The sequence below is a fragment of the Quercus suber genome, unplaced genomic scaffold (assembly GCF_002906115.3).
Source record: "Quercus suber isolate HL8 unplaced genomic scaffold, Cork oak 2.0 scaffold_59, whole genome shotgun sequence".
Lineage (NCBI taxonomy): Eukaryota > Viridiplantae > Streptophyta > Magnoliopsida > Fagales > Fagaceae > Quercus > Quercus suber.
In genome coordinates, this window is record NW_027069524.1 from 774747 (window position 1) to 797179 (window position 22433).

Consider the following 22433-nt stretch of genomic DNA (forward strand, 5'->3'; position numbering starts at 1 on the left):
CAGAAATTTGAGAGAGAGAGACTAACTTCAGAGCGGGCATATGAGTCTTGGTCGGTTGGAGCTTGAGTTCCCATGGCTTTGTGCACTGTGTTGAATTGCAAATAGCAGAAGAAGGAGATGAGGCAAAAGGGTGTGAATGAATTCAAAACAAGTTGAGCTTAGAATTCGAAATGGGCTCTCTGTATTTAAAGGGAAATGAAGTACAAGAAGAGCTGTATAAGAAGAGCTGTGTGCCTGAGATTTGAGATTATAGGAGAGAGAGGGGCTACAATCTTGAAAGTGACGTTTTTTTTTTGGTTTGTTTGACTAATCAAACTCCTAACCAACAAAGTCTTTCATCTACAGACTTCAAAAGCAGGAATTAAAAATAAATTTTAATAGTCTTTAAGGAGGTGTTTGTTGTGTTTTCAAAAATTATTTTCAGTTTTTAAATAACATTTTACACTTTTTTACACATTTTTTACCTACAATTATTTTCAGTTTTTAAATAACATTTTACACTTTTTTACACATTTTTTACCTACACGTATTTTTACAAATATTTTCAAACAATAATTTTTAGTTTTTAAATATATATATCAAACAGGCCCTTAGCCTCTTAAGACCATATTCTTTTTCACAATTTTTTTTTCTACAACTCTAAGACTGACGGTAAGTGATTGTCTATCAATTATTTATAACGTATTATTTTTCCTTCATCATTTAAATTTTTCTACATAACAGTTGTGGCAAAAGAGCTATGAGATAACTTCAAAAGCAGGAATTAAAAATAAATTTTAATAGTCTTAGGACCATATTCTTATTCACAATTTTGTTTTCTACAACTCTAAGTCGTCACGGCAAGTGATTCTCTATCAATTATTTATAGGCCCATCATTTTTCCTTCATCAGACAAGTCATTATATTAGATTTTCTATTTTTTTTTTTTCTAATAAAAAAAGCAATGACTTTATAATAAATGAGTACTTTTAATACCACATAAAATGCCACAACTATATATCCTATGCATTATATTGCAACTGATTGACTCTCACTTTTATATTCACAACTTTTTTTTCTACCACTTATAAACCTACAATGTGAATATTGCAACATTTTATGTGGGTTTAAAATTTTTTATAATATATAGATAACATGTTTACATGCAGTCCAGGTGTTTCCATGAAACACAATCCTCAGCCGGCGGCCCACCGCTCCAGCAGGAGAGTGACTTTTTTTATATAAATAGCATTCATAAAATATATATCCAATTATAAAAAAGGATAACGGTCAAAAATGTATCAATTCTTTTTTTTTTTTTTTTAAAAGCATCTTGAATTATCAAATAAGTAGCATTTGCAAGTTGTAACATAGTGATAATCGATTTTTTTTTTTTTTTTTTTATGCCACGTCCAAATTTAACATCTAGCTACTGGGTAAAACGATGTGGTAAATTTTGATTATGTCTTATTATAATAGGAAGGAACCGACGTGATACTTTCCATGACTATACATTTTATTAACCAAAAAAAAAAAAAAAAAAACCCACAGTATTACTATTACTTACACATCATTATTGTCAAATGGTTTGCTTAAAAAATGACTAATTGTCAACCTATAAATCTTCACAAACAAAAATATAAAAAGATTTGGCCAATTGGTTTTGAGTCTATTGAGTTTTGACCCGCAATCGGTCCTATATGTAAAAGTATAAGATAAAAATAGGTTTTCGTAATTCATAAATGGTAATTTTCTTAGCGTAATGTTAATCACAACGTCATGATTACGGGGAGGCTTTGAAAATTTTGACAAATAGCTGTGCTGCATTTATACATCTAACGTATAACTCATGCAAACGTATGAATATAATTAAAATTAAACATAATTTTTATTATAAAAATATAAATAATTACTTTCTTCATCTTATTTTGTTTATCTTGTTTAAAAAGTCAAATTTTTTAAGAGAATATCATTTATTGTTTGTCTGTCTTTTAAAAATTATAAGTTTCCAAAACTACCCTTAAATAAATTTATCAAAAAATTGAATTAGTAAATTAATAAGGGTATAATAGGAACATTAGTAAATTAATGGCTTTTATTTTTAGAAATAGGACAATATTTTGGGATATCCCAAAATGGAATAGAGGACAAACAAAGTGAGATGGAGGGAGTAGTTAAATTATTAAAATATATATATATATATCATGTAACACATGCTAATATACATGTAGATATATTTAGAATTAAACACAATTTTTATCATAAAAATATAAATAATTAGTCAAATTATTTTTTTTAGGTAAATATAGTTTATCACATATTAACATTTTTACTTAAATTTAATACTATTTATGATCAATTTTTTTCTTTCTAATTTTTAATTAGATAGTGTATGTGGTGATCTTTGTTGTGTGGTGATTTTTATTGAGTATATGTGATTTTTTTTTTAATTTTTTAATTTTTAATATTATATTCTTAGTATCTTGAACTCATTAACTCACTTGGCATAAAATTAAAAAATTTAAGTGGACACATGACACAAACTTAAGTAGATAATTATGGTATGGTGCCCAAATAAATTTAGACACTTAGTGCAAAATTGGATTCTAATTTCAAATTCTAATTGAACTTTCTCTAAGTTTTGCCTATATATATATATATATATATATATAACAACTAGCATGTAACCCATGCAAACGCATGGATGCATTTAAAATTAAACACATTTAAAAACAATTACAATTACATATATATATATATATATATATATATATATATCATTTGAAATCTAATTGGAACTAGACTCTTCGGTTTTTGCCCCTAATAATTTACTTGCCACAAAAATTAACAAATTAGATGGGACACATGACCCAAAATTGAACTCTAATTAAAATTCAATCTAAAATCTAATTGAATTTAGACCTTTTTATTTTTGCACCTAATAATTCACTTGACACAAAAATTTAAAAATTAAATGACACGTGACACAAAATTAGACTCCAATTTAGAATTTAATTAAATTTTCTCTCTGCTTTAACTATTAATATATATATATATATATGTATGTATGTATGTATGTATGTATATATATGACTTATAAATTTGAATTTTTTTAGTTATATGATTATGTTTTTTATGGTTTATCATATTGGACTCCTCGTTTTCTACATTAAATTAATTAATTTGGCACATAAATTTAAAAATTTAGATTAGATGGGATACGTGGAGCAAAATTAAATTCTAATTGAAATTCAAATTTTACCTAAATTAAGTCACTTGGCACAAAATTATAAAATTTAGATTAAATGAGACACGTGACCTAAAATTAGACCCTAATTGAATTCCAATTTGAAATTTAATTGGATTTTCTCTTTGCTTTACCTATTATTATTATTATATATAGATATATAGATATGATTTAGATGCTAATTGGATTTAGACCCTTTGGTTTTCGCATCCAATAATTCACTTGTCACAAAAATTAGATGGGACACATGTCATAAAATTGAACTCCAATTAAAATTCAATTTAGAATCTAATTGAATTTAGACTTTTTGATTTTTGCACATAATAATTTACTTGACACACAAATTTAAAAATTAGATAAAACACATGGTACAAAATTAGACTCCAATTTATAATTTAATTGGATTTTTTCTCAGTTTTGGCTATATATATATATATATATAGATGACAAACAAATAGCTGGTGGATTAAACCTATAAGATTAAACTTATGACAAACTTTCACATCAACTTATGACAACCAAATATGAGTTAATTACGTAATTATATGTGATAAGGGTAAAAATAGTGCTTACTCATATTAAGGCATAAGTTGACGGTTATAGGTAAAGTCGTGAACTTCCATTGGTCGATGTTGACAAACGGAGGTCTAATAGGGGCATGGTAGGGAGTCCGCAAGGCACACCTAAGGGTTGACGCCGATAAGGCTGAAGGGAGTAGTATAAGCTGACGACCTTGAAACAGGATTGCTTGTCTTGCCCTCCACGATTGCATATATAAGGAAATGTCTTGCCCTCCACGTTTGGCGCTACTCAAAAGGATTCCTATAAGGAAATGATTCCACCAAATACGCCCAAGGAGACTCCTATAAGGAAAAGATTTCTAAACCAAGGAAGAGAGGTCAACCCTCTACTACTATAAAAGCCTCAATATCCTCACAAACCAAGGTACACATAATTCACCTTAGTTTTGGCACTCAAGAGTTGTGAACAAGAGATTTCTCTAACTTAACCATTAGAGAGTGTATGGCCGGTACCACACCGGTACTCCTCTTAAGGTTTTCAGCTTTTGTGTTGTGCAGGTTCTTGTTAGGAGCATGTGAGGACCATGTGGCTTACTGGTGATTTTTCGGCATCATCAACATGTAATGCTGACGTAGTTAGTTTAATATTCTCAATGAAGTAACGAAAATTGTCTGTATGTATAGAAGTGAAAGAGATAAAATGTCAAGAGAATATGGATGTTATAGTCTAGGAAAAAGTTTAGTTCCAAACAAAAACCTATCAGAATGAAGGCAATAAACACAAGCAAGGGCAGATGGGCTTGACAAAATTAAGAGGATCAAGGTTGCAAGGTCAACTGCAGAACAGACTTGAAGCTGAACGACAGTAGTTGTAGCTTAAAGCAGCAAAACGACTTGTAGCTAGTGTATAGTTACTGTTAGTAGTTAGCACGTGTATATGTTAGTTATAGATACTGTACAGCACATGTGAAAGTTAGTTACTTTGTTTTTGATAGTTTCTTTCTTCATTGTGCATATATATACGAAACTCTTTATTTGTTTTCTAATTAATGAGAATTAGTTTTTACCACAGCTTTTCTGATAAAACCAGTTTAGAACTACAATTGTTAATGGATTGTGTTGTGGGGTCAAGTTTAATTTGTTACTTTTGAAATCTCATGATTTACTTTGTTTTTCTTGAAAAAAAAAATATAGGATTTAAGTTGTTACTTTTTTGAAGCTTTAAGATTTTTTTTTTTTGAAGCTACAAAGTTTAATATGTTACACCTTTAAACAATATGGTTTAAAATATAATTTTCCAAAAAAATATTTTGTTGGGGGAGACTATAATTTGACTTTCTATGATCGCATTAATTAAAAAATAAAAATAGGCCAATAAGGCACAACGTCGAATGTCATAAAAAAAAACTTGAGTATGTCCCCATTAATACTAATAGGTTTTGAGGCGAGGTGACACATGTCACGATCTGACAAATGGTGTTAGGACTAAGGTCATGGGTTCAAGTCACAAGAGATATCACTCTAAAACCATGTCTGCAAGGTGTGATGTTGAATTCTATAAAAGTCTTGAGTTTAGTTTAGTTTATTTTTTTTTTATTGCCAATTGGTTTTGAGGTTGAGTAGTACAACTCATAGTCCAACATATTTAACGTTGTTTGGTTGAAATGAACAATTATTAATATTTTAGGTAGATGTGGTGGTGAACTGGTGGCAGCAAAGATGACAATGGAAACAATATTGGAGATGGAAAGATGACGATGGAAACAATATTGGAGATGGAAAGGATCCAAATCCTTCGCAATTAGGATTGCTTAAGAAATCTGTTAAACTTTCTCCATGTTACAGTACGCATCCATCCACATCAAAGTCCTGATCTTGATCCGTCTTTTTCTTCCTTTCGCTATGCTTTTGCTTCTAGATGATAATAAGTCTAGTATTCAGCTCACATTTCCAACAATTTTGGCAATTACTTTTAAAGAGGATCAATGCTCTTAAGAAAATGAATGATCATAAAGAAGAAGTGGGATATATCAATTTACAAGGCACTTAAATGATCTTCTCATCTCATTGATCCAAGCTTTTACTACATGCTGAGAAGTTATTATAGTGTTGAATTATGCAGCTCCATTTGTTATTGAATGCTCGAAAATGTGTTAAAAAATACAAGAGCTGTTTAGACCCCCAAATTAAATGTTACTACTCGATTGATTTTACTCTAACTTATATTAAGTACGAAATAGAATAAATGCGAGCGGATAAACAATATAACTACTCTAAGTCATAATCAATAAAACACAACAATAAAATGAAAGCTAAAAGAGTAGGGAAAAAGAATGCAAACACAAGATAATACGCTGATATGTTATCGAAGAGGAAACTGAAGTACTCGGAGTAAAACCTCTTCGCCACCTTCCAAGTGGTAAATCGATCCACTAGACAATCAGTTGATATACATGAGTAGTAAGAGACCCTCCAAGCCAAATTTACCTGATGCACCTAAGCCCTCTAAAATCCTACTCTAATAAGGCTTCTCAGAACTGTGTCTTGTCTAGCTCTCCAGATCCCGCAATACGCCCATTTGCATCCGCTAAAGCTTGGCTTCTTCCAATGATTTCTAACAGTACCAAAACCTCACTAGACACTCAGAATGGATGTAGTAAGTGTTTCGGCTAGCAACCTCTCAAGGATATGAAAATGAAGAGGTAGGAGTTCAAAATGGATTGTGTAGAGAAATATGGGTATAACAATCTCTAACTCTCAATGGTTGTGGCTAGGGTTTTCTCTCAGAAGTACTTCTCAATATCTGTGGATAATATGAGTATATATAGTGTGGGTACAGATAGTGTGTATCAGATATGATAGTTCAGCAAAACAGAATGTTTCGCGGGTATCTCACGGGAAGGCCTTACCCACGAGACACACGTGAAAACCAGCTATCTCCATCTTGTCTTGACTCTTTGCATTCTAGTCATGTGTTGGGCACATGCATTACTTCATGGGAAGCTTACTCACGAGCTACCTTCGAAAAAAACTTTAGTCTTTAATTGCCTTGAGTCTTCATACTTTCTTTCACACACACAACCCTTACACATAAATCCCATATAAAATACAGGGTACATAAGATTGAACATAATTACAATCAAATTTGACATAGAAATTAAAGCCAAAATAAACTAGTTGTAAATTACAACTTTACAGTTACTTTCGAATGAAAAAACTTGTGTAAATATGATTTTTTATATTTTTCAGTATTTAGTAGTATTAGAAAAAAAAGTATAAATTAGCTCAATTTATCTGAATAAGAAATCTGAAATTTGAATTATGTTTACACCCAAAGTCAATTGATATATTGGTTTAATGATAAAAAGTAAAAGTTGAAATTCTATTGCATCTAAATAAAAAAGATGTCTATAAAAATAATATTTAGATATTGTTTTTAAGTGCAGTATCTTAGCTATAGTATATTATATTGTTCAATTAAATTTAAACACATAATTGCATTAAATTTAATTGTCCTTAAAAAAAAAATATTGTTTGTCCTTTATTGGTCAATATAACTATGTGTTTGAATTTAATTTAAAATTTTAATAAATTGTAAATAAAAAATTTATCTAATTTTTGCCACTCTAGAAATGCTTAGCATGATGGAGTATTTGTTCTAAATTTTGTCACTCTAGAAATGCCTAGCATGATGAAGTATTTGTTATTTTCGAATCCCATGTGATGACAATGTTCTTAAAGAATGTGACATCAATATTTAAATGGATTGAATCGTTTGATAATTGTGAGTAGTTTAATGAGATGCTATTTTTATCCAAAAAAGAAATAGAAAAGAAATATATATATATATATATATAGAGAGAGAGAGAGAGAGAGAGAGAGAGAATGAAATAGACAAGTATTTTTTTTTTTTGGTTTTTTTTTTTCCTTTGAAAATCAAGTAATTTGTTAACCTATACAGATAGGTAACATGGAATTAGGGATGAACGCATCTTTCTGATAATTGGAGCAACTTGATGTCCTATATGATACATAGGATCTAAATCAGAATCATTCCTCTCTCAAAAAAAAATAAAAAATCAAAATCATTCGGAATCTTATTAATTTGTTGAATTTATTATTCTTCTTGCTTCGTAAGCAGCAATTCAGCAGATACATCAACAGTTATGTGCCAGCAAGATAATGCTATGCCACTACTATAAATTTTTGTGTATGATATTTTAATGATTTTGATTATTCTTAATTTTTTTCTGAAATATTTTTATATATGAATGGTTGATATATTATAATAATTGAAATGAATAATCAAGAAGGACCCGTACACACAGGCAAGATGATGATGTTCTATGCGTATCAACTACGCAAAATCAGATCATATATTAACTTTCTTTGTAATAGATTTTTCACATAATTTACATGAACTTTTGGTCGTATTAAAAATAAAAATAAAAGGTAAAATACAACTTTTATTTTGGGGTACATGGACTACCTACAAGGCTACACCAAAGACAGTAATCAGGTTTTAAAGAACTTTTATATGTTATAGAATAGTTGAGAAATAACAATGAAAACATGTTAAAAAAATTGAAGATTAGTTATGATATAATGAGAAAATATGAAAAATTAAATAGAGAGAGAGAGCACAATGAATCAACATGGTTCAATTTTATATGTCTACACAAGGTTGTGAAGCCTGGACTAGACCAAACGGTCTAATCAAGTTAACCTTGAACTAGGTGTAGAAGAAAGATGCACGTGCTTATTGAATTTAGTTGAAATCACTAAGATCGATTGTCTTGTCATGATATTATAGATACGAGAAAGCCATCCTTGAAATTGTCAAGATGTTGTCCACAGAAGCAGGTAGGGAATAAATCATAATAAGCCTACAACTTGGCTAGCAATAATACTGTTGAGAGAAAGAACCTTGATGTTGTCCAGGAAATGGAATAAATTTGGATGAGCCTACAGAGTGATTGAAGCAGTGATGACAGAAGCAACCTAGATCTAGCGATTAAAAAAATTTAGCAATTTAAATGGCCTAAGAGAATTTCATTGTACATGCTCATAAATCCAATNAAAAAAAAAAAACTATTTTTAGTCAATAGAAAAAGTATGACTTTTTTTTTAAAGATTTTTTTTCATTTTTTTTTTTTTGGATAGAAAATAAGTCTATCTCATGGTAAGCAAAATAAGAAAAATTATGAAATTGTTTTTCAACTTATTTAAAATTGCTACTAAATATAAGAAAATGAAAAAGCTTTATAGAAAGTATTTTCTGAAAAAGGACTAATTTTTTTACAAAACATTAACATCGAAACAAATAAAGTGTTCAGAAACTAGTTATAATCGTAACTCTCAAGTCTCAGCAGTTGCAACCATGTATAGTTGAACCGATTATGGAATACTTTGAACATAACCCATTAATCTTCATCTATATTCGTTGGTTTCCCAATTTTCTTTGCCTTCCATTTAACATGACAGTGATCAAACCTCTGTTCCCACAATGAAACTGCATAATTACTCTTATCTCAGTATATAATATATTGATAGTGGCCATTTTTTCCACCGTGCCCACCACGTGCTCTTTTTGTGGAATTCTTAGTTTCATTATGATTTATAGTATTGGCATTAACCTTTAGCTTACCCAATTACCTATTTTTCCCCATTGTTAAATTAAAACCGTGTATCATACGTATCAAAAAAAAAAAAAAAAAACCGTGTATCATAACGCACTAGCCCTATTAATGATTTGCCATTATTTTTTCTTAGGTTAACATCCATCTTCTCAAAAAAAAAAAAAAAAAAAAAGATTTTCTTAGCTCAATTTATCTGAATAAGAAATCTGAAATTTGAATTATGTTTACACCCAAAGTCAATTGATATATTGGTTTAATGATAAAAAGTAAAAGTTGAAATTCTATTGCATCTAAATAAAAAAGATGTCTATAAAAATAATATTTAGATATTGTTTTTAAGTGCAGTATCTTAGCTATAGTATATTATATTGTTCAATTAAATTTAAACACATAATTGCATTAAATTTAATTGTCCTTAAAACAAAAAATATTGTTTGTCCTTTATTGGTCAATATAACTATGTGTTTGAATTTAATTTAAAATTTTAATAAATTGTAAATAAAAAATTTATCTAATTTTTGCCACTCTAGAAATGCTTAGCATGATGGAGTATTTGTTCTAAATTTTGTCACTCTAGAAATGCCTAGCATGATGAAGTATTTGTTATTTTCGAATCCCATGTGATGACAATGTTCTTAAAGAATGTGACATCAATATTTAAATGGATTGAATCGTTTGATAATTGTGAGTAGTTTAATGAGATGCTATTTTTATCCAAAAAAGAAATAGAAAAGAAATATATATATATATATATATAGAGAGAGAGAGAGAGAGAGAGAGAGAGAATGAAATAGACAAGTATTTTTTTTTTTTTTGGTTTTTTTTTTCCTTTGAAAATCAAGTAATTTGTTAACCTATACAGATAGGTAACATGGAATTAGGGATGAACGCATCTTTCTGATAATTGGAGCAACTTGATGTCCTATATGATACATAGGATCTAAATCAGAATCATTCCTCTCTCAAAAAAAAATAAAAAATCAAAATCATTCGGAATCTTATTAATTTGTTGAATTTATTATTCTTCTTGCTTCGTAAGCAGCAATTCAGCAGATACATCAACAGTTATGTGCCAGCAAGATAATGCTATGCCACTACTATAAATTTTTGTGTATGATATTTTAATGATTTTGATTATTCTTAATTTTTTTCTGAAATATTTTTATATATGAATGGTTGATATATTATAATAATTGAAATGAATAATCAAGAAGGACCCGTACACACAGGCAAGATGATGATGTTCTATGCGTATCAACTACGCAAAATCAGATCATATATTAACTTTCTTTGTAATAGATTTTTCACATAATTTACATGAACTTTTGGTCGTATTAAAAATAAAAATAAAAGGTAAAATACAACTTTTATTTTGGGGTACATGGACTACCTACAAGGCTACACCAAAGACAGTAATCAGGTTTTTAAAGAATCATTGTACATGCTCATAAATCCAATTATCCTATCAATTTTCTACTTGTTCAATTGATAATAGAACATAAAAGCGACGAGTGGGAAGAGACATGACACATGCTTCTTTACCATGTTGATTTACAGTTTTCCAATTATATATTATCCAAACATTTCCTTTTTTTTTTTTCTTTTCTTTTTTCTCCCCTCAGTCTAATTATTCGGTCAACAACTTATGGTATCTCTCTTATGCGTTAATAAATTGTGTACATCTCCCTGGTTGGGTTGAAAATCATCACAAGGAAAAGAATTTTCCTATCACTCTTTTTGTGTTATCCCTTTCCCGCCGCAAAGTTGAGAATTTTCTCACTGGAAAGAAACTAAGAAAGAAAATAACAAATATTTTTCTTAGATATTAGAGTCGAGTTAAAATAGAGTATTTCGCTAATTCAATTCGCACTTTTACTCTATTTTATCACGTAAAATCATTCAAAGCTCAGGACAGTGATGTTTACTTTTCTACTCTCTCATAAATAGTAAATTTTATCATGAATTATATTAATAGAACCCACAAGTTGATGAGATTAAAAAGCATTATTAAATATAATTGCTTGTTTTGTTGCCGTTGGAGAGTTGACTTGTATTGCTTGGTGTGAGCTGCTGCAAAAAAAAAAAAAGTTGGAGGCTTTAGATTCCTACCAAAGCATTTGAAATTTCCATGACATTGACTGCATTTTGTACCTCAGGAAAAGTGATGTTCACATAACTCAAAAGCACGAAACATAAAGCAGAAAGGTAAACGGATTTTTTCGTTCTTCCAAAGTCCACAATAGTACCTAAAATTCAACAAAAATGATAAGATTTACACCTTATAAGATATACAATTAGTGGGAGTTCTTATACAACTCAAAAGCATAACATGCTTGCAATTTTTCTTTTCTTTGATTTTTTTGTTGATATTGTTGAGTAGATTACTTGTACTACTTCCATTTCAAATCATAGAAATAACCAACGGACTTTTATAATTATTTTCAACAATAAGTGCAATCTCTTATTAAAATCATAACGTGATTCAGGAACATACAGTACCCCTGATTCATTTAAAAAATAATAATACTAAGAAACCTAGACGCAATGCTGGAATAATCACGTTAGAGAAAATTAATGAGAAATGATAGTCAATGCAAAAATCATGCAGCCTTTGATTCAACTTGGTGTTCCAAGTTGTCAATTCTCAATTTAGCATACGGACTCATTAGTGCATGTGTGTCCAAATGTGATACGGATCAGTACCAAATGATGTTGAAATCACAAAATTTTTTTCATCTTAAACTAATGAAATTTCAAAGGAGAAGCCCACAAAAGGCTAATAAAACTTTCATTCACCAGCCATCTCAAATGTGTTGCACTTTAATTTTGCCAATTTTCTCATAATAATTTCTTTCTTTATCCTCTAGCTGTCCAACTTTGATTCCACGTGTAATGCCTCGAATTCCAGTCAGCTATGAATGATCATGTTGACTTCTTTTTATATTATTTCTGAACACAAATTTTCTTTTCACAATTTTTTTAGATAATAAGTTATGATTGTTATAATATTTAGGATTGTAAATAAACCAAATTGTTTATGAATAGTTTGAAAAAAAAAACTTGTTTATATTCATTTGTTTAGTAAACAAGTCAAGCTTAAGCCCAACTCTAGGCTTAATTATTAAACGAGTCAAGTTCAAACATAATAATGTATTCGTAAGCAAGCTCGTGAACATGAATGCTTGAATGAAATATAAATACATGTTTAAAATTATATATATATATATATATATATAAACTTGAAATTGGTTTGTATAAGTTTGTAAATTAGTTCATATGATATAAAATTATTATTTTTAGTTTATTCATAACATAAACAATCAATTTATAGTATATATATATATATATATATATAAACTTGAAATTGGTTTGTATAAGTTTGTAAATTAGTTCATATGATATAAAATTATTATTTTTAGTTTATTCATAACATAAACAATCAATTTATAGTAAAGATTCATAGATTTGTGAACGGGTAAAAATATTTTAGTCATGATTTTATTATTAAAAAAAAAAGTTAATCAAGTAATTCGTGAGCAAGTTCAAGCTTGCTCCACAAGTAAATGAACCAAGTTTGAACATCTAATTTTATTTGGTGATAAGTTCAAGTTTGACTTGTGTTTAAAATAAAATTAAATAAGTAAGTTTGAACTTTTAAAACTCGGCTCAGCTCAGTTTGTTTACTGCCTTAATAATATTACTTTCATTTGACTATATATTGATATGATTTTATTGTGTACCAATCAAAATATTTTCTTTTAAAAACATTTATAAAAGCTGTTATGAAAAAAAAATTTGTGTGAAATTAATTGTTAAGATAAAAACTATTTAGAATTTTTTTTTCTTTTTTTGTGAATCAAAAAACTATTTAGAATCTCACTTCATTAAAAGAATCTAATTATTTCATTTTGTACTAACATAAGGTTGTCAGCCAAATGGAGCCGACATATAATTATAATATTTTAATTTCAATCAAAGGCACATGTGTTGAGTCTATTGACGGTTTGAATATTGAATGTCAACGGTCGCACATGGCCATAACTCGCGTTCATATTGAACCTTCCCTCCATGTTCATTTCCCACCCGAATTGTTATTGAGTGTGGGGGACTCTTAACTTGAGATATTTTAGGATAATAATTTTCATGGTGCATTTTTTCACAACTATTTTATATAACAGACTGCAATTATTTATCTATCGTTCTCATATGATCTCATTATTATTTTTTTTTTATTATCACCGACAGTAAGTCATAGACAATAGAAGAGTGTGTTCTTTTTCTTTTCTTTGTTTTTTTTTGTCTTTAGTGTGTTCTTAGAATTATTAACTTAACCATCACTGTTTCAGAAATGTGCAAGTTACTTCACCAAGTGGGGGTACTATTTTCAAACCCACCCACCCACTCAAAGCCTCTCATTTTCATCAACATAAGAAATCATGCTACACCACAACCACAAGGATAGAACTTGGAAGATTCAGAAAAACTTCACACGAAGACTTGGACTAAGGAGGTGTAAAAGTCAACACAACACAAAGTGCTATCGTGGTACACTCGCCTCTTTTTTCAATTTAGTCGACCATGTGTATGGCGACATATTAGTTCACCATGTTTTTGCACAAAATTGACCTGAATTCTTAATTAATTTGCTCATGTTTTTACGGCTGGTATGGCTCCTCACGGCACGGCTGCTAGCTGATTCAAAGTTGGCTCACACGTTTCACTTAATTTTTTTAATGCCCATTATTATTTCTTGAAAATGTTTTAAGTATGACTAAAGTTTTTTTTTTTAATTACAAATTTATTCCCGTATTCCAATTGTTCATATCTAACCAAAAAGACAAAATTGATTCTTAAAAAAGAAAAATCAAAAAGACAAAAAATATATGCTTGTATGGTATTTCCATCATTGCTTAAAAAGTTATGTGTATACAAGGAAAAAATTTCCAAACTTGAAGACAAGAAATATGTCTAATGTGAAAAATAAATAAATAAAGCAAATCAATTGACAAAAAACAATAAGCTAACCAAGTAATTGGTTTATCCTGCAAGGGCTTAGTTTAGTAAAAAATATTGTGGATGTAATTTTTTTTCACCACTTATAGGAGTTGATAAGTTGTTATTTGAATAACGTCACTTTTACAATGATTTATTAATAATAATATTTTTATGTACCAATCATAATAGGCAACATTAACCTTTAAAAATTTTGCTCACTTATATTTATTGTTTAGCAATTTTATCATGAGTCTGTTTGGTTAGACGTTTTGAGAGTTTAAAATATCTTTTTAAAGATCTAAACCTCTATTTTATAACCACAACTCTTCTTAACTTTTTTAGTTTTTCAAAAACACCGATTATAATTCAAAATAAAGCTTTTCATTTCAATCCATTAAAATGTAGGATTAAATAAAATTCAATCTTGATCCAATTAGTCAGTATTCTCAAGCTTTGATCTTACAAGCCATGCTAGTTTATTAGCATTAAACGCTACTTGCTAGTGTCCATATCCACACTGAATAAAAAAAATCCTCCATGTCCATGTACATGTGGTTTACATTCAGCTATTCTTTCTTTTTTTTTGGCTAAAAACATTCAGCTATTCAATCTATTGGTTGTGAACCAAGCAGCTACCCACTATCTTGTCATAGTCAATTTATAATTAATTAATTGTAAATGGCAGAGGTAAATAATCGAAACCGTTCAGGGAAATTTATTCAACACCTTCCAAGAAATTCAAAAGAAATTTTCTATTGTCGCTTAATGTCAACAGGTTATTGTACCCGCACACGGTTAGTGCAATTATTTGAGTTAGAAATAGAAGAGTTATCCGAATATATTGAAATCTGTGTCCACACCTCTAAATACAAAAATGTCGATATATTTGAATGGACTGGGAGTATGGAATATTGTGCTTGGATTTAAAGCTGATGTTAACACGGAATAATTTAATAAGTGCAACCTTAGTTACACTATTGGCTTAAGTTTTTGAGGTGTAGTAGCTAAAATTCTATTCCATATTAAATATCACAAATTATGCCACAATTGTCTTTGTGATAAATGGTAAATAGTAAAGAAAATATAGTAGATTTATGTGAAAGTGACACGTAATCAGTCACAATCTAACACAAAGAATAGTTGTGATAAAAATTGTGGAATTTTATATGGTATTAGAACTATTCATAAAATTTTTATTTTATTTTTTGGAAGTTTTTTATTTATTACTATTTAGTTTTATATGTTTCTAAACTATTGACATCATATGTTGAAAATTTTGCATTATTGACTATTGAGAGCTAATGACATCATATGTTGAAAATTTTGCATTATTGACCATTGAGAGCTAGACAATTAGAGTCACCGTGACACTATGGGTTTGAATGACTCCTAGTAATTGTTTGACACAGTATGGAAAGCGAGAGGAAAGAAATATAGGGATAATGGAATAAAGAATGCAAATAATTCGCCCAAAACAAAAATGCAAATAATAAGAGATTACTCATTTTCCTTACTTCTAAGTTCTAACTAAGACGGATGATGATACCTTTAAGTATGAAAAAAAATTCACGGTTGGTGATGACCGGTGAAAGGAATAAAAAAGCGACATGATAAATAAAATATAAAAATAAATCTTATCTCAAACTTCTATTATATCCAAGTTTGAAATGGAGATATTTTGACTACAAATTTTATTATAGTCAATTTCTATAATTCTCTCTAAAAAAATTTAACATGACTATATAATTTTAAATTTTAATTGTTAAATTACATGTTCTTTATGTTCTTAATATGTATATCCAATTTTATACCAATAGAATGTTATTTATTATTTGATTTATAAACTTATTTTTTATACATAGTTTTAGATTACAAAAAACTTGAAATTTAAATATTTAATTGATGGTATAGCTATTAATTTTTTTATTTTCTAAAAATTTTGCAAGCATGAATAATAAAGAAGAAAATATTATCCAATTATAGATTTGTTAAAATTCACATCCAATATTTATTTGAAATTGTTTATAATAAATTAAAAGGTTAATTGGTGGATAATATATGCATGGGCTAAAAAAAAAAGGCCTCGATATATTTTTTTTTAAAATATAAAATTTAAAAGCCCGGATAAGTAAAGGAAATATCTCCACCGTCCTTTTCAATAGCATGTATACAATCCAACGCAACTAATATATGTTTCTCCAACAAAAAAAAAAAAAAAAAAACGCAACTAATACACAATCCAACGCAACTAATAACTGTGTTTTTAAAAAGGAGAATTTGCACGGAAACGTTACAGAAAGTTAGTACCAAGTAATGACATTCCGTGGTTGCAAGAACGTCTATATTTTTCTATGGATTTGCTGGTTATATTCGGACAAGAAGTTAAAAGTTTTACTTACCACCATATAAAATAAGGGCTTGGACGGTTTGAGTAGGACCCGCTAAAACCCTTAGCATTAAGCAAAAATATTCAGTAGTATTCAAATGCAGCTAATGCCTCATTATGTACACTAATATACCAAGAAAGAATTCATTTACCACTACACCCTCTTTTTTTCCGTTTTAATGTCTTTTCTTGTTGAAGAGTAAATTGGGATCATTACAAGAAATATACTAAACAAGTAAATTGGGTGTATGGGTTATACTTGTGAAGCTTCATTTACTCATCTTTGTATCTTAATCACTTGGCAAAAGAAAAAGGCAAAAAAAGAAGGAAAAAGAAAGAGGCTTATCCTATATTGTATCTTAATTCTTAATCCCTCATTATCTTCCCTTCCATTTAGAGCATCTAAACAAGAACTGGGGCTACCTAATGGATAAGAGGAAAGAGAATCTTGAAAACTTATTTGTTAGATTAAGCTAACCCAATTGAGGGTTTTTTTTTTTTTTTGGGTTATTAATGTATTATCATTTATCAAATTCAAATGGTACTTCAGGATGAGACTGGTGTGGTCCTAGTTTCCAACAATTACAATGTCTACAATGAGGTTGATGGTTTTAGAAACTTGAGAAAATCCAAGCCACTGGTATTGATTATTGAATGGTTGATTCTTAACAAAATATATAGTTATATTGTTGAATGATCAATTACAAGAGTACTAAAAAAAAAAAAAATTCAAGTTCCCTTGTAATTTTTTTTTTTTTTTTTGAGAAAGAGAATACTTATTGATATATTAATCAAGAAAGAGGAGAATCATCGAATACAAAAGACATAATATCCGTTGGAACACACTCCAGCCAAATTTGAGGAAAAAAAGATTGTTAGACATAATATTCGTTGGAACACACTCCAATCCCTTGCTAAAGTTTGTTAGAAATGTTGTTGAAAAGATACTTTAGTTAGAAGAATCTTCAACTCCAGCTCCAGACATGAAAGTTTATATATCATGTATCTGAAACATGTAACCATCCTCACACATGGGTAAATGTGAGAGGTTGATTATGTATGTTGAATACCCATCTACATGAAAGGGTGGTTATATGTGTCTGATAAACGACAGGACATCCCTTTTCTGCCATAAAAACTTTTTAGTATGTACTTTGATGCTCACATTATTTCTTGATATTAAAAATATCAATGTTTATTCTGTTAAAAAAATATTGTGTTTGGTAGATGTTACTTGAGTTGTTTTACAAACACAACAAAATTGTTATAACATTTTCACAACAACTGGAGTTTCAATAATTTATAGGTCAAAATAAAATAAAATAATAAAACCTACTCTGACTGAAAAAATATTGTAAAAATATTTTAATATTTTGTTATATCTACTCTCTCTAGCCTGGGCCATGACAGATAAGGCCATGGCATGCTTATATGTACGCTGGGCCGAATAACTTTTTTTGGGCACGCTTCTGAGACCAGGGCATGCCTGTGGGCGTGCTTCTGACACCAAATAACATTTTTTTGGGGCACTGTTTTTTGGTCGGACTATATAATAACTGCATAATTAGGTGAAGCCGATAAGAGGGTAAGTCAAGCGAGTAAGATCAAAGGTACATTTAATGGGCTGTCCACTGACCCAAGGGCAAAGATTGATGGGCCTTTGATATTCTCTTCTTTTAAAAATCAAAATCTGCCTCAGTGTTTTGTAGGTTGGGACATGGGCCGAATGTATTTTCACGGCAAGTTCAAATTAGTATGGAGTAAACCGGTTGGGCTCGCGGGTCTGAAACCAATTTGGTGTCTACCGTTGTAAAATGAATTGGAACCAGGATAGGGAGAACCATTTTAAAAGAAATTAAAAAAAAAAAAAATTGCAAAATTTGACCCAATGGACCTGCCTAGGACAACAAAAAATGAAAACAATCAGTTTAAAAATGAAACACAAAAACAAAAACGCCTTATTTACATGTAAACAAAAATAAAAATAGTTTTAGCTTTTCTGGCCACCTGTTTCCTCGTGATCTATTGGTTTACATGTACAATTTTTTTTTTTTTTTTACTTTCTTTGTGTAAGTTTCAACAGCCTCTGATCCATTTTTAATTAACTGAAATATGTTAATGATCATATAACATTATTGTTTCATGCCATTTCAAGTAGTTTTCATTTTTTTTTTTTTAAATTGCTAACTTTTTTTTTATTAGCTTATTTAGATTGTTAAATAAATTGGATAAAAATATAAGTTCATCAGCTTATAAGCTTAAACAAATACGCTTATGATTTTATTAATTCAAAACTACGAAATTGACAGCCAGCAATAGTGATAAGTTCTTACATTCTTACTTGCTAATTGCACATTCCAAGTTACATTGTCTTGTATAATAAACTTTTTGATTGTTTATATGAAATGCAAACTGCGGCAAATTTTTTGGGAATTTTAAGAATAGCTTTAGCTGGATGAGCATCAAAACCATCACATTATCACATTGATTTACTTGATAAGATTTTTAGAGGCCTTAAAAAAAAAAAAAAAAAAACGCAACTAATACACAATCCAACGCAACTAATAACTGTGTTTTTAAAAAGGAGAATTTGCACGGAAACGTTACAGAAAGTTAGTACCAAGTAATGACATTCCGTGGTTGCAAGAAAGTCTATATTTTTCTATGGATTTGTTGGTTATATTCGGACAAGAAGTTAAAAGTTTTACTTACCACCATATAAAATAAGGGCTTGGACGGTTTGAGTAGGACCCGCTAAAACCCTTAAGCATTAAGCAAAAATGTTCAGTAGTATTCAAATGCAGCTAATTGCCTCATTATGTACACTACTATACCAAGAAAGAATTCATTTACCACTACACCCTCTTTTTTTTCCGTTTTAATGTCTTTTCTTGTTGAAGAGTAAATTGGGATCATTACAAGAAATATACTAAACAAGTAAATTGGGTGTATGGGTTATACTTGTGAAGCTTCATTTACTCATCTTTGTATCTTAATCACTTGGCAAAAGAAAAAGGCAAAAAAAGAAGGAAAAAGAAAGAGGCTTATCCTATATTGTATCTTAATTCTTAATCCCTCATTATCTTCCCTTCCATTTAGAGCATCTAAACAAGAATTGGGGCTACCTAATGGATAAGAGGAAAGAGAATCTTGAAAACTTATTTGTTAGATTAAGCTAACCCAATTGAGGGTTTTTTTTTTTTTTTTGGTTATTAATGTATTATCATTTATCAAATTCAAATGGTACTTCAGGATGAGACTGGTGTGGTCCTAGTTTCCAACAATTACAATGTCTACAATGAGGTTGATGGTTTTAGAAACTTGAGAAAATCCAAGCCACTGGTATTGATTATTGAATGGTTGATTCTTAACAAAATATATAGGTATATTGTTGAATGATCAATTACAAGAGTACTAAAAAAAAAAAATTCAAGATCCCTTGTAATTTTTTTTTTTTTTTTTTGAGAAAGAGAATACTTATTGATATATTAATCAAGAAAGAGGAGAATCATCGAATACAAAAGACATAATATCCGTTGGAACATACTCCAGCCAGATTTGAGGAAAAAAAGATTGTTAGACATAATATTCGTTGGAACACACTCCAATCCCTTGCTAAAGTTTGTTAGAAATGTTGTTGAAAAGATACTTTAGTTAGAAGAATCTTCAACTCCAGCTCCAGACATGAAAGTTTATATATCATGTATCTGACATATGTAACCATCCTCACACATAGGTAAATGTGAGAGGTTGATTATGTATGTTGAATACCCATCTACATGAAAGGGTGGTTATATGTGTTTGATAAACGACAGGACATCCCTTTTCTGCCATAAAAACTTTTTAGTATGTACTTTGATGCTCACATTATTTCTTGATATTAAAAATATCAATGTTTATTCTGTTAAAAAAATATTGTGTTTGTTAGATGTTACTTGAGTTGTTTTACAAACACAACAAAATTGTTATAACATTTTCACAACAACTGGAGTTTCAATAATTTATAGGTCAAAATAAAATAAAATAATAAAACCTACTCTGACTGAAAAAATATTGTAAAAATATTTTAATATTTTGTTATATCTACTCTCTCTAGCCTGGGCCATGACAGATAAGGCCATGGCATGCTTATATGTACGCTGGGCCGAATAACTTTTTTTGGGCACACTTCTGAGACCAGGGCATGCCTGTGGGCGTGCTTCTGACACCAAATAACATTTTTTTGGGGCACTGTTTTTTGGTCGGACTATATAATAACTGCATAATTAGGTGAAGCCGATAAGAGGGTAAGTCAAGCGAGTAAGATCAAAGGTACATTTAATGGGCTGTCCCCTGACCCAAGGGCAAAGATTGATGGGCCTTTGATATTCTCTTCTTTTAAAAATCAAAATCTGCCTCAGTGTTTTGTAGGTTGGGACATGGGCCGAATGTATTTTCACGGCAAGTTCAAATTAGTATGGAGTAAACCGGTTGGGCTCGCGGGTCTGAAACCAATTTGGTGTCTACCGTTGTAAAATGAATTGGAACCAGGATAGGGAGAACCATTTTAAAAGAAATTAAAAAAAAAAAAATTGCAAAATTTGACCCAATGGACCTGCCTAGGACAACAAAAAATGAAAACAATCAGTTTAAAAATGAAACACAAAAACAAAAACGCCTTATTTACATGTAAACAAAAATAAAAATAGTTTTAGCTTTTCTGGCCACCTGTTTCCTCGTGATCTATTGGTTTACATGTACAATTTTTTTTTTTTTTTTACTTTCTTTGTGTAAGTTTCAACAGCCTCTGATCCATTTTTAATTAACTGAAATATGTTAATGATCATATAACATTATTGTTTCATGCCATTTCAAGTAGTTTTCATTTTTTTTTTTTTAAATTGCTAACTTTTTTTTTATTAGCTTATTTAGATTGTTAAATAAATTGGATAAAAATATAAGTTCATCAGCTTATAAGCTTAAACAAATACGCTTATGATTTTATTAATTCAAAACTACGAAATTGACAGCCAGCAATAGTGATAAGTTCTTACATTCTTACTTGCTAATTGCACATTCCAAGTTACATTGTCTTGTATAATAAACTTTTTGATTGTTTATATGAAATGCAAACTGCGGCAAATTTTTTGGGAATTTTAAGAATAGCTTTAGCTGGATGAGCATCAAAACCATCACATTATCACATTGATTTACTTGATAAGATTTTTAGAGGCCTTCAAAATTCCATGTCCGTTTACTCAAGTAACTGCATAATGCAAATTCATTTAGACATGTAACTATGTAAGTAAGCCGATCCATGCTTCTCTGAACAATGTGTTTGCTTAGCTACCAGAAGTTACAACTTTATAGGGATTATATTTGGATCATTTTGGCCAAATGAAATTTTATTTCAAATATGGTGGGATAAATCAGCTCCAATTCACCATGGTTTCTCTCTTTTGAACTTCGCAAACAAAAAATCAATAGTAAGAATGTGAGCCTCCTTTGTAAGAATTATTTTTGGCTGTATTTGCTCCTTTAGAAGCTCTTTAATTCTCATAAATCTGTATGTAATCACACAGCTAACTCCACTCCCTTCTCCCCCCCTCCTCTTTTTTCCTTCAGCTGCTAAATTAAACATTGTCTAAGGCATTGACAAACTTGGTTCCCTAGATTTTATTTTAAGC

General features: G+C 29.6%; 1 protein-coding gene across 1 annotated transcript in view; it reads right to left on the reverse strand.

The window, feature by feature from the left end:
- The window catches only part of LOC111992513 (lysine histidine transporter 1), a 7518-nt gene extending 7308 nt beyond the window's left edge, over positions 1 to 210 (reverse strand). Inside the window, exon 1 of the mRNA XM_024024383.2 lies at positions 27 to 210. Coding sequence (XP_023880151.1) covers positions 27 to 74 — 48 coding nt within the window. The 5' untranslated portion in view covers positions 75 to 210. The remainder of the gene's footprint in view (positions 1 to 26) is intronic.
- Positions 211 to 22433: the final 22223 nt, after the last annotated feature.